The 13,508-nt window shown below is 41.5% G+C and overlaps 1 protein-coding gene across 2 annotated transcripts in view; it reads right to left on the bottom strand.

Moving 5' to 3' along the window:
• Positions 1–13,508, bottom strand: part of paxip1 (PAX interacting (with transcription-activation domain) protein 1) — a 140,593-nt gene that overhangs the window by 43,190 nt on the left and 83,895 nt on the right. For both annotated transcript variants that reach the window (XM_072254061.1, XM_072254062.1), the window contains exon 11: positions 1,051–1,172. In XM_072254061.1, the coding sequence (XP_072110162.1) occupies positions 1,051–1,172 (122 nt within the window). The remainder of the gene's footprint in view (positions 1–1,050; positions 1,173–13,508) is intronic.

Genomic DNA, 13,508 nt, shown 5'->3' with positions numbered 1-13,508 from the left:
CAATAGGTAAATATTTGAATGGAATTTTTTATAAAATTGTTGGGTAAGGAGCAAGGAGTGAGTCTAACAGGATAACTTTCCAAGTGCCAGCACAGGTACTTATGGCTTCCTCCTTTGCTTTGCCACTCTGATTCCAAAAATAACTTCTCAAACAAGACTAATTTTTTTTTTGTGAAACAAAGGAGGCTGTAGATGTTGGGACCTGGAGCAACAATGTGTTGGAGGAACTCAGTAGGTCATGCAACACCTGTGGGAGAAAAAACAACCATCAAGCTCCTCAGTAAACTAAAGTACTAGAATGCAGGACTTCAGTTCCACTGAGAAAATGGACTAGATTTGCATTTTGACCTTTATATTCTAGTGGCAAAATAGGCTCTTCTCCAGAAACTAAAATCAATATGCAGATGCTGAACATCTGACACTAAAACAGAATCGCTCAATTTGGGCAGCATCTGTGGAAATGGAAAAATACAATGACGGGTTCAAGCAGAAATGTTCACCTCACTTCTCTCCCTATGGATACTGTCTGACCTGTCGAGTATTCCCTGTAGTTTCTGTTTTAATTACACTGCTCTACTAACTCTGCAACTTTGACCAGCTTTCCAGTGATTTCATATACGCTGATTACTCACTTCATAAACTCTGCAGCCTCTGAACACCAGAGAATCACGACACAGCCTTTGAAAACACAGGCTCCTACGATGACCTGTAATTATGGTAGCTCTAGCTATCAATCATTGCAGTGCAGCAGGAACATTAGTAACCTATTTACCTCTGTAAATTATTTCCACTCAGATGATGGATTAGGCCTTCAGACAGAGCAAATCTAACATTCAATCTGTGTGACCTCTATACCCTCCGTAAATAGACCGCATAATGCAGTGATAATTGCTCACCTCATTTGATTGGAGCACAAGTCTAAACACATTGTAAGTCAACGAAATACTGTACATGCTTGGCAACAGTCCATGAGAAGTCATTATTTTTTCTTAAGAAGCCTCTAACTTTATTTTAATTGCTGCACATTTAAATTGGGACTCAAGAACTTACTCTTTGCAGATGAGGACAGTATTGCTTCGGCAGAGGTAGCCCGTGTACTTGGCTCCTGCTAAATAGCCCATTAGCTTTAAATCATCTCGGTCGCTGTGCATAAATCCAGTGACAGATATCATCTGTAGAGTTAAAGAAATCAAATTCAGTGTAGTTTGCCAAATTCTAATAAATCTAAGCAGTGACTGAAAACAGGAGCCAACAGTTTCACATCCGGTACATCTATGGCTCTGGATTCTCTTCATTAACTGAGACGATAACCTCTCCTGTATTATTTGAGCACAGCATCAACATGGGAATCAATAGAGAATCATTTTCCCTGCCTATTCTACTCACTGCTGATCCTAGTTTAGAGTAATGAACGTCACAACACCATTTGCCAGTCCACAATTTCTTTGTTAATTCCTGCTCAATTTAGTCATTCACAAAAAAAAATCAAAAATTGCTTTGCTAATCACTATTTAGATGGCAACAGAAATAGATCACAATACAAATGTGCCATTTTAGTCACATCGTCTTCAACTTTAAAACAGGAGCATCGCATTACTGTTCTTTACAGTCCACTCTGGCTATTCTGCAGCAATTCAATCTCTCTCTCCATCTGGATCATAATTTTCTTTCTAAAAGCAGAGGAGATCAACACTATTCCATGCATAAAGATTCACCTCATCTCTCCTTTATCTTTTGTCTTTCCTTTAAAATCTGCTCCCCTAGAGTAGCAGGGAAGCAAGGCTAGTTCATGTGCTCGGGTCCTAGACTACGACAGAATCAAACAGGTGGAACTTTTCAAAACTGAAGATTTTTCCCCAGTCAATAAAAGCTGAACAGAATTGAAGCCAGTAAGTTGGGCGATAGTTTACTGGTACTTCAAAAATAAATTCAACTAAAAACATTATTAATAAACACTTTTTCTGAGGTACATTGAGGTAAAGTATCGCTGCAAACAATGAAGAGGCAAGCAAAGGCGAAGTTGACTCGAGGAATGAGCCACACTGGTGCATTGCGAAGTCGGAGTGTAACGATGTTGGAGTCAGAGATAGAGTCGGGGCAGAGGAGAGCGCCAGATCACTGCTGAGCCGATTTGTAAAGGTCAAGAACGGCTTCAGGCTGGGCAGCGAGGTCTAGCCCCAGAGCGTATCGTTGCAGCAGAGCCTGGGCCCTAGTGATCCGGTGTCTGGACAACTTAAATGCCAGTGCAGGTGGACTGTAAAGGCAGGATGTCATAACCAGAGACGAGGGTCGGTCTGATTGCATTTGCTCTTCCACAACGTTCACTCCTCTCTCTGCAGCGCTGCGACTGAGACTGCTCTGGCTGCTGTTGCACTTCATGTCTGTGAGCTTTGTGGCAATCTGCCCCGCTGTATGATGAACTGAGACCGAGGGTATAGGCCTACCCTGGCTGCTCCGGAATTTGGGTCTATGAACTCAGTTTGGTTCAGAATGCTGTTGCTTGCTTTTATTGTTTGCATGATATGTTTTTCCCTCTTCTTTGTGCATTAGGTGCTGTTGCTTTTTTAAATTTGGTTCTTTCGGCCTTCTTGCTTTGAGGCTGCCTGCAAGCAGATGAATCTCAATGTTGTATAATTTATACATACTTTGATAATAAAAGTACTTTGAACTTAATTTTAATCTCATAGATTTTTATCAATGACACTACAACAGAGGTTACTACAGTGTGCTGCTTCCTGCTTCTAAAGCACTTGATAGATTTCATCACGCCACGAAAAAGAAGGTTCGCACCACTATGGTCAAAACTATAAAAATATTGACCGTGAAGCCTGGCAAGTGAGTGAACAGGGCTGATAGGTTTATGTGAGGGGATGTTTAATTACTAAAAAAAAAAGAACTGATTAGTGGTTGATTTGGGTGGGTTCAGAGATCAGCCACAGGACAAATGATAATCAGCTAATGGCATTACTGACACTCCAGCTGTGCCAGAGATTCAGTGTTGTTTCCTTCGATTAAATATTCCATTAAGAGCAGCAGTGTAAAGAAGGGGCCATGACAAGCTAAAATCAAAAGGCTATTTTGGAGACAAAAAAGTACGATGCAATTACATGAAAAATATGCTGGTGGCAGTCGTGAAAGAGAATTCAGTTTCAGTTCTCGATGCTTAATCAAAAACCTTTGTCAGCAGTGCAGAGTCTATATCATACAGAAATGAAATGAATTACGAGGAACTATCGACTGATTTGATGAGGCCACAGGCCAGCTTCCTTAATTTTTGAAGCAATTCAGATTTTTTATTTGAAGCATTTAGCTATTGCACTGAAAGCCTGTCATTTGAGATGCTTATGGATAAGTTTACTTCATTATATCAGTTCATTAAAAAATGACACTCGTTCTCATCCTCAACAAGCTCCTCCCACCTTCTCCAGACTAGAAGGATAGCCATAGGTACCCACATGGGACCCAGTTATGACTGCTTCTTCGTCGGCTGCTTGCAGAGATAAATGCCGGGATTAATGGGAGGGTTGAATGTACAAGGGAATCATGGAGGGAGCGATTCCTGCGGTGGTGGTGGGGGAGCAGGGGTGGTAAAGATACGTTTGGTGGTGGGGTCTCTTTGGAGATGGCAGAAGTTGCGGAGAATGACGTGTTGGATGTGGAAGCTGATGGGGTGGTAGGTCCATGTTCCAGCCTTCCCTGGTAACACTCCCCAACTCTTCTTCCATGACATTAACGCCTGCATCGGTGCTGCTTCGTGCACCCAAGCTAAGCTCGCCAATTTCATAAACTTTGCCTCTAACTTCCACCCTGCCCTTAAATACACTGGATCTATCCTCTGACACATCCCTCCACTTTCACAATCTGTGTCTCCATCTCCTGAGACAAACTGTCGACCGATATCTTTCATAAACTTATGGATTCCCACAGTTATCTTGACTATACCTCTTCCCACCCTCTCCCCTGTAAAAACACTATTCCCTTTTCTCAGTTCGTCTCCGTTGCATCTGTCCACAGGATGCGGCTTTCCTTTCTAGGGCATAAGAGATATCCTCTTCCTTCAAAGGATGAGGTTTCACTTCCTCCAGCATTAATGCTGCCCTCGCCCTCACCTCTTTCATTTCATGAATATCCGCGCGCACCGCATCTTCCCTCTGCCTTAAAAGTGATAGCTCTTGTCCTTACCTACCACCCCATCAGCCTCTGCATCCAACACATCGTTCTCCACATCTTTTGCCATCTCTAAAGAGATCCCACCACCAAACATATCTTTACCCCTCCCTCCACAAGGATTGGTCCCTCCGTGATTCCTTTATGCATTCAGTTCTCCCCAGTAATCCCGGTGCTCATTTCTGCCAGCAGCCAAAGTGCTACACCTGCCCATTCACCTCCATTCAGAGCCCCAAACAGTCCTTCCAGGTGAGACAACACTTCACCTGCCAATCTTCTGGGTCTAGTGCTCCCAATGCAGCATCCTCTACATTGGTGAAACTTGTCGTAAATTGGGGGAAGTCGCTTCATTGAACGCCTCCGCTCCATATGCCAAAGCGGAACTTCCCAGTGACCAAATGCTTTAATTCTCATTCTCATTCTGACATGTCAGACCATGGCCTCCTCTTATGCAAAGATGAGGCATCTTCAGGGTGGAGGCAAAACACCTTGTATTCCATCTAGGTAGCCTCCAACCTCTTGGCACAATTCCTTCTGGTAAAAAGTGATTTCCTCCCCCTCCCCTCTTCTTCTGTTCCCCACTCTGGCCTCTTACCTCTTCTCATCTGTCCATCACCTCCCCCAGGTCCTCTCCAATCAGATTCCTTCCTCTCCAGCCCTTTACCTTTCCCACCTACCTGATTTCACCCTTTTTATTCTGGCCTTTTTCCCCTTCCTTTCCAGTCTTGAAATGTCAACTATATTTTTAAAACTATATTTTTATTGAATTTTACATATATTTCACATATACAAATAGAAATAATTAAGCTAAATAGTGAAACATGTCCTCATGTTTTTCCACAATCAAAGGAAAAGAGATATAACATTTCACAGATTTAATAAAGTAGCAAAATAAAAACACATCAGAAAAAACCGTAGAAGCACTCAACAACACACAGCTATTTCAAAATGACTGTGCACCTTGATGTCCAAGAAACTCCAATAAAGGTTTCCACACATTTTCAAATTCTCCTGCCCTTCCTCTGGTTATGTAAGTCAGTCTCTCCAATATAATACAAGATGCCATCTCCTTCACCCATACATGTATCGAAGGTATATCCATTTTTCTCCAAGATAAAGCTATCATCCTCCTGGCCTGTAGGAGTCCAAAGTCAATTAAAGTTGACTGTTTTGGACTAACAGTAAAGTTCTTTGGATACATACCTAGTACACACATTTTTGCTTGCTGAGGCACCTTTACTTCAACAATCTCAAATATAGTCTGAACAACTGTTTTCCAGTATTTTTTAAATTTTGGACAGTCCCATACACAGTGAAACAGAGTACCCTTTTCTTCTAAACATCTAACACAAGTGTCCGGAATGTCAGGGGTCCAACGGTTTGGTTTGACCAGGGTAATGTAAGTTCTCATTAACCATTTGTATTGTAATAGCTTCATTCTTGTATTGATTGATTGTTTTTGGGCTTTTAAAGCATGCCATTTCCCACTTAGATTCTTGTACGTCCTCTTGAACATCCGGTCTCCATGCCTCGAGCCTGTCAATGGTGAACTCTTTATCATATGACATCAAAGCTCTATAGAATAAAGAAATTTGACTCCTCCCCTTTAGGTTTAGAAGTGTAAGATTTTCAAGATGTGATAGTGGTGGTTCAGATATTAAATGCTGATAATATATTATAATTTGATAATATGAAATGTCTCAGATGCAAATATTTAAAAAAGTGTTTTTTTTTTAGGAATATGGTATGTCTGACACGATTGATCAAAGGTAATAAGATTACCATTCGTATAAAGGTCCTCTATTTTCTGCACACTTGTGTCTGCCCAGATTCTGAAACCACCATCTGCTCTTCCTGTCCTGAAGTATGCATTGCCCCATACTGGGGAGAAGCGAGAGATGGGGGGGGGGGGGGTATCTTTAATATGCTGATGTGCTTTATACCAGGTGTCAATAGTATTTTTGAGGAAAGGGTTCTCGGTTGTTCTTTTCAGATTTCTTGGGTCTGCAGAGTATAGGTAGAGCTTTAATGGGAGGTTTGGTACTGATGTCTGTTCAATATTCACCCAGGCTGGAAGGGCCTCCATTGAGAAATAAAACATTGCAGAATGTAACTGGGCAGACCAATAATACCATTTCAGGTTCGGGAGCCATAGCCCTCCCCTTTCATAAGGCAAGTATAGTAGCCTAAGTCTCAGTCTAGATTTTTTATTATTCCAAATGAATTTACTAAAAAAAATCATTTTGGTAGTGGGAGAGGAAGTGATTGAAAACAGTACAGAAATTTTGGTAATATATTCATTTTGATTATGTTTATACGGCCAATCAGGGCATGGTTATCCAACGCCTCTTTCACTTCGTCCACTAGTGGGTCAGAGTTTGTTGGGATGATTGTTTTAATTGCAGGGTAATTTTGACACCTTTGCATTTATAAATTGGGTTTTTATGACTGGTTTCAGTCTTTCTTCTTTGTTCAAAAATAGCATTAATGATTCTGAGTTATTAATGTTATAAACAGAGAACTGCCCAAACAATTCAATTTGTTGCATTGTTTGGAATACTGATGGATAAATTTGTTAAAAAAAAAATCACATCATCAGCATATAAGGATATTCTATGTTCCTGTTCTCCTAGCTGGATGCCCGACAGGCCTGCCTGCATTCTTATTGCCATAGCCAGGGGTTCTATGGCCAGTATAAACAACATGGCGACAAAGGGCATCCATGGGTAGTAGATCGCTCCAAGATGACTAGTTTAGAAACTATACTATTTGTTAAGACACTGGCTATTGAGTTTGTATATAAAATCTGAATCCATTTCAGGAAGTTCCTTCCAAATCCAAATCTAGGCAATACATTAAATAAATATGGCCATTCTATTCTATCAAAGGCCTACTGAGCATCCAGTGATAATACTGCTGTATCTTTAGCGTCAAAGTTTTCATGAATTATGTTAAGAACTCTTCTAATATTATGGAATCCTTGCACAAAACCGTTCTGATCGTTATGAACTAGATGTGGGATACAAGGATCCAATCTTCTTGTTAAGGCTTTACAAAGTATTTTTGTGTCCAATCCAATTAGACTTATCGGTCTAAATGAGGTACATTCTGTAGGTTTGCCTGGCTTCAAGATCAGCGTTATCACTGCCAGTCTTAAAGAGGGTGAGAGAGTTCCATTCCACTAAGATTCGTCATACATATTTAAGAGTGGGACTAGTAATTTTTCTTGAAATGTTTTGTAGAATTCGATTGGTAGGCCGTCAGGCCCTGGCACTTTACCACTGTTAGTATTTTGGATAGCCTGTGATAACTCTTCAATTGTTAAACCTCTAACTCACTCCTTTTTTGCATCTTCTGACAGTGTCTGGAATTGAAACCGATCAAGAAATATGTCCTGTTCTTCTGAGGCTTGGGGGCATTCTAATCTATATAAGTGTTCATAAAATTCTTTAAAACTGTTATTAATTTCCAATAGGTCTACTTTCAGGCTTCCTGAAGAGGCTATTATACTGTTAATTGCTCTATCAGACTGTATTTTTTAAAATCTTCATGCCAAAAGTTTCCCAGCTTTTTCTCCTTGATCGAAATAAGATTGCTTCAGCCACATTAAACTTTTTGCTGTTTTATCAGCAGATAATTTATTATATTTGGCTCTCAAAAGTAGCAGATCTCTTTGTTTTGTTGGATCATCCCTTTCATTTAGTTCTATCTCTAAAGATTTAATTTGTTTTTCCAAAGTTTCCATCTCTATTTTTTTGTTGTTTGGACTTGGAGCTTGTATAACTGATGATTTCTCCTCTAATATATGCCTTGAACACCTCCTATCACATGCTGGCACTAGTTTGATCTGTATTTATCTCAAAATAACTATCTATTTTAGTTCCCACAAATTTAACCAAGTCTGGGTTTTGTAGCCATCTCACCTGAAATCGCCAGTTAGGGGGACTGTGAGTAAATTTCTCTATATGAATACTTAATAAAATAGCAGCATGGTCACTTATTACTAAGCTATCATACCAGCAACTTTTAATCTTTGATAAGAGCTCTATTGAGACAAGAAAATAATCAATACGATCACGAGATTTACATATACTTGAATAACAAGAGTATTCTATTTTGCCAGGGTTTTGTTCTCTCCATACTTCAACCAGATTTATATCCCCAATGCATTGTTTTAGTAATTTTCCAGTTTGTGCCTTACAGGTATCACAGCCTATACAGCGATCCATTGCTGGGTTTAAAGTGCAATTAAAGTCTCCTCCAATGATATAAAAGCCTCATAAAGTGGACAAAGGAAGAAAGAAATCTTCAAAATATTTAGGATTGTCCTCATTTGGGCCATATATACTGACTAGGTTTAATTAATGTAAATTCCGGCCGAGTCTTAGATTATTTTCATAATTTGAAATGGCATCGTTCTATGAATAAGAATAAGTACACCTCTAGCATGGTTGTTGTATGTTGCATGTATTACTTGGCCAGGCCATCTATTCTGTACGAGTTCAATATCTGAAACTGTCAGATGGGTTTCTTGAAGAAAAAATATTTTGGACTTAAACTGTTTGATCCTATTCATAACCTGTTTCAGTTTGGTTAACTTCTTTAGTCCCCTAACATTCCAGCTCGTGACTTTTATATTAAAGATATTCTGAGTGCTCGTCTGTTCCATATATCGTACATGTCAATTATACCTGGAAAAGGAGTAAGAAACATACTGCTGTGTTGGGTGCACGACATACATATAGAAAAACAAAAAACACATACATTTACACATATAGACATTTGAACTCTTGAATTCCCCCTCCCTTACTCAAAACAAAGAACTGTAGCTTGTGCTGATCCACTCTATGGAGGAGCAGCTAAACTACACAAACCTAACTCCATAGGCAACTAGTTGTGTCCATCAACCATGCACCTTATTATATCTTAGAACATTATATACTCAGCCCATTTAGCATAAAAATAAAGTCAAAGTAGCCACTGAACTGTATGCCAGTATTGCCTATTATAAATGTTCATTCAGGTCCATGGAGTCCCATCTCAGTAGAATTAGGGTTTCAACAAAAATGTTGTAAATAATAAAAATGGGCAAAATAATAAAGCTATTCTGGCGATATAAATAACCTCTTAAATACAGTATCTTTTCAAGAATAGAATAAAAGAGGCTAAAGTGGCAGTTCTAGTAAAAGAAAAATAAAGGAAGGAAAAAAAGATGTCTTCTGGGACTCAGCGTCGGCTTATACCTGTTAAGCAGTCAGTATCAGCTGATTCTCATGGGTATAGAAGTAAACAAACCTCACTACACTGCCTTAATCAGACCCCTCAGGCGTGTCCTCGATGGAAATCTTCCGCCTCTTTTGGTGACGAAAACAGGTGCATTCTTGCATTGTGGAGTACTGTCATCTTGCATGGATTATGTTGAAAGCCGCAGAAAGTTCCTTTTTCAACGAACACTCTTCTGACCGTGTTAAACTCATTTCGCTGTCGCATGACCTCAGCTGAGAGGCCCTGAGTGAAGAAAAGCTTGTTTCCCTCATATGTGATATTACACTGTTTAGTAGAGCGGAAAACAAACTCCCAATCTTGAAATTTCAGAAACCGAACGAGAACCACTCTGTTCTGGTTTGGTTTGGGTGGTGCTAGAGTTTGGTGAACTCTTTCTAGGATGAAGGAACTGTCCATGTCCAGCTCCAGCAGGCGCAGTATCATGTTTTCTATGAACTCTAGCAGTGGTTGGTTTCCTTCCGCGCCCTCCCGTAGGCGGAACCACTGGAAGTTTTTCCTTCGACTCCGATTCTCCAGGTCCTCAGTCTTGGATTCCAGGTAGGTGATTCGTTTCATGGCGTTGGTTAGTTCAGTCTTGTTCTTTTCTAAGCGCTCCTCTGCTGTCACTATTCAGCCTCTGCCATCCATGTGGTATAAGAAGCAACATTTCGCTTCACCTCCAACATATCGTTTTCCAAAGCAACGACAGAGCTGGCCATCTTACCCAGGCGGTCATTTATACTGTTCAACTTGGATCCAAACTCAGAGCGAAGTAACTTTAATTCAGCTAGCACCGCCATTAGCTCTGCCACGTTGCTAGAAACTTCTTCGTCTTGCTTCGTCGATGGAGTGTTGATTTTCGATTTTTTGGAGCTGCGTTTTTGGGTGAAGATATCACAGTCCTTGATTGTAGTCGTTTTTGACATAGCCAGAGTTCAGTTGGTATTGTTAACTTAGGGTTTTAAAGCTGTTTAGTGCAGGTTGTACAGAGCCTCCACGTTAAGCTGCCATCTTGGTTTGTGGCGCCATAGCACCCCCTTGAAACATCAACTGTTTATTCAGTTCCTCCAGCATTTTTTGTGTTGCTTTGGATTCCCAGCATCCACAGACTTTCGTGTGTTTATAAAAAAAATGACAATTGCATTTGAATGTTCTAGTTAGTGCAGGCCCTGCCGTGCTCAAAGGTCACCTTTTATTTAAGCCCAAACAATAACAACTGATGCAAGAATGCCATTAATCTCCAAAGACATTATTGAATAGCTCACAATAACAAAACATGAACATAGAACATAGAATAGTACAGCACAGTTCAGGCCCTTCAGCCCACAATGTTGTGCTGACCCTCAAACCCTGCCTCCCGTATAACCCCCCACCTTAAATTCCTCCATATACCTGTCTAGTAGTCTCTTAAATTTCACCAGTGTATCTGCCTCCACCACTGACTCAGGCAGTGCATTCCACAGACCAATCACTCTCTGAGTGTAAAAAAAACCTTCCTCTAATATCCCCCTTGAACTTCCCACCCCTTAACTTAAAGCCATGTCCTCTTGTATTGAGCAGTGGTGCCCTGGGGAAGAGGCGCTGGCTATACACTCTATCTATTCCTCTTATTATCTTGTACACCTCTATCACGTCTCCTCTCATCCTTCTTCTCTCCAAAGAGTAAAGCCTTAGCTCCCTTAGTCTCTGATCATAATGCATACTCTCTAAACCAGGCAGCATCCTGGTAAATCTCCTCTGTACCCTTTCCAATGCTTCCACATCCATCCTATAGTGAGGCAACCAGAACTGGACACAGTACTCTGAGTGTGGCCTAACCAGAGTTTTATACAGCTGCATCATTACATCGCGACTCTTAAACGCTATCCCTCGACTTATGAAAGCCAACACCGCATAAGCTTTCTTAACTACCCTATCTACCTGTGAGACAACTTTCAGGGATCTGTAGACATGTACCCCCAGATCCCCCTGCTCCTCCACACTACCAAGTATCCTGCCATTTACTTTGTACTCTGCCTTGGAGTTTGTCCTTCCAAAGTGGACCACCTCACACTTCTCCGAGTCGAACTCCATCTGCCACTTCTCAGCCCACTTCTGCATCCTATCAATGTCTCTCTGCAATCTTCGACAATCCTCTACACTATCTACAACACCACCAACCTTTGTGTCGTCTGCAAACTTGCCAACCCACCCTTCTACCCCGACATCCAGGTCGTTAATAAAAATCACGAAAAGTAGAGGTCCCAGAACAGATCCTTGTGGGACACCACTTGTCACAATCCTCCAATCTGAATGTACTCCCTCCACCACGACCCTCTGCCTTCTGCAGGCAAGCCAATTCTGAATCTACCTGGCCAAATTTCCCTGGATCCCATGCCTTCTGACTTTCTGAATAAGCCTACCGTGTGGAACCTTGTCAAATTCCTTACTAAAATGCATATAGATCACATCCACTGCACTACCCTCATCTATATGCCTGGTCACCTCCTCAAAGAACTCTATCAGGCTTGTTAGACACGATCTGTCCTTCACAAAGCCATGCTGACAGTCCCTGATCAGACCATGATTCTCTAAATGCCCATAGACCCTATCTCTAAGAATCTTTTCCAACAGCTTTCCCACCATAGACATAAGGCTCACTGGTCTATAATTACCCGGAATATCCCTACTACCTTTTTTGAACAGGGGACAACATTCGCTTCCCTCCAATCCTCCGGTACCATTCCCATGGACAATGAGGACATAAAGATCCTAGCCAGAGGCTCAGCAATCTCTTCCCTCGCCTCTTGGAGCAGCCTGGGGAATATTCCGTCAGGCCCCGGGGACTTATCTGTCCTAATGTATTTTAACAACTCCAACACCTCCTCTCCCTTAATATCAACATGCTCCAGAACATCAACCTCACTTATATTGTCCTCACCATCATCAAGTTCCCTCTCATTGGTGAATACCGAAGAGAAGTATTCATCGAGGACCTTGCTCACTTCCACAGCCTCCAGGCACATCTTCCCACCTTTATCTCTAATTGGTCCTACCTTCACTCCTGTCATCCTTTTGTTCTTCACATAATTGAAGAATGTCTTGGGGTTTTCCTTTACCCTGCTCACCAAGGCCTTCTCAGCCCCTTCTTAAGCTCCTTTCTTGCTTCCCTATATTCCTCAATAGACCCATCTGATCTTTGCTTCCTAAACCTCATGTATGCTGCCTTCTTCCACCTGACTAGATTTTCCACCTCACTTGTCACCCATGGTTCCTTCACCCTACCATTCTTTATCTTCCTCACAGGGACAAATTTATCCCTAACATCCTGCAAGAGATCTCTAAATATCAGCCACATGTCCATGGTACATTTCCCTGCAAAAACGTCATCCCAATTCACACCCGCAAGTTCTAGCCTTAAGCGTCATAATTTGCCCTTCCCCAATTAAATACTTTCCTGTCCTCTCTGATTCTATCCTTTTCCATGATACTGCTAAAGGCCAGGGAGCGGTGGTCACTGTCCCCCAGATGCTCACCCACTGAGAGATCTGTGACCTGACCCGGTTCATTACTTAGTACTAGATCTAGTATGGCATCCCCCCCTAGTCGGCCTGTCCACATACTGTGACAGGAATCCGTCCTGAACACACTTAACAAACTCTGCCCCATCTAAACCCTTGGAACTAATCAGGTGCCAATCAATATTCGGGAAGTTAAAGTCACCCATGATAACAACCCTGTTATTTTTGCACCTTTCCAAAATCTGTCTCCCAATCTGCTCCTCTGTATCTCTGCTGCTACCAGGGGGCCTAAAGAATACTCCCAATAGAGTAACAGCTCCCTTCCTGTTCCTGGCTTCCAACTATACTGACTCAAAAGACGATCCTGCTACATTACCCACCATTTCTGTAGCTGTAATAGTAACCCTGACCAGTAATGCCACCCCTCCTCCCCCTTTTCCCCCCTTTCCATCCCTTTTAAAGCACTGAAATCCAGGAATATTGAGAATCCATTCCTGCCCTGGTGCCAGCCAAGTCTCTGTAATGGCCACTACATCATAATTAGCTGATTAGCTGAAATTAGCTGATGTTTGGTTT

The sequence above is a fragment of the Mobula birostris genome, chromosome 3, assembly GCF_030028105.1.
Source record: "Mobula birostris isolate sMobBir1 chromosome 3, sMobBir1.hap1, whole genome shotgun sequence".
Classification (NCBI taxonomy): Eukaryota; Metazoa; Chordata; class Chondrichthyes; order Myliobatiformes; family Myliobatidae; genus Mobula; species Mobula birostris.
Note: the sequence above shows the minus strand (reverse complement) of the source record. Positions and strands in the feature narration are given on the sequence as shown.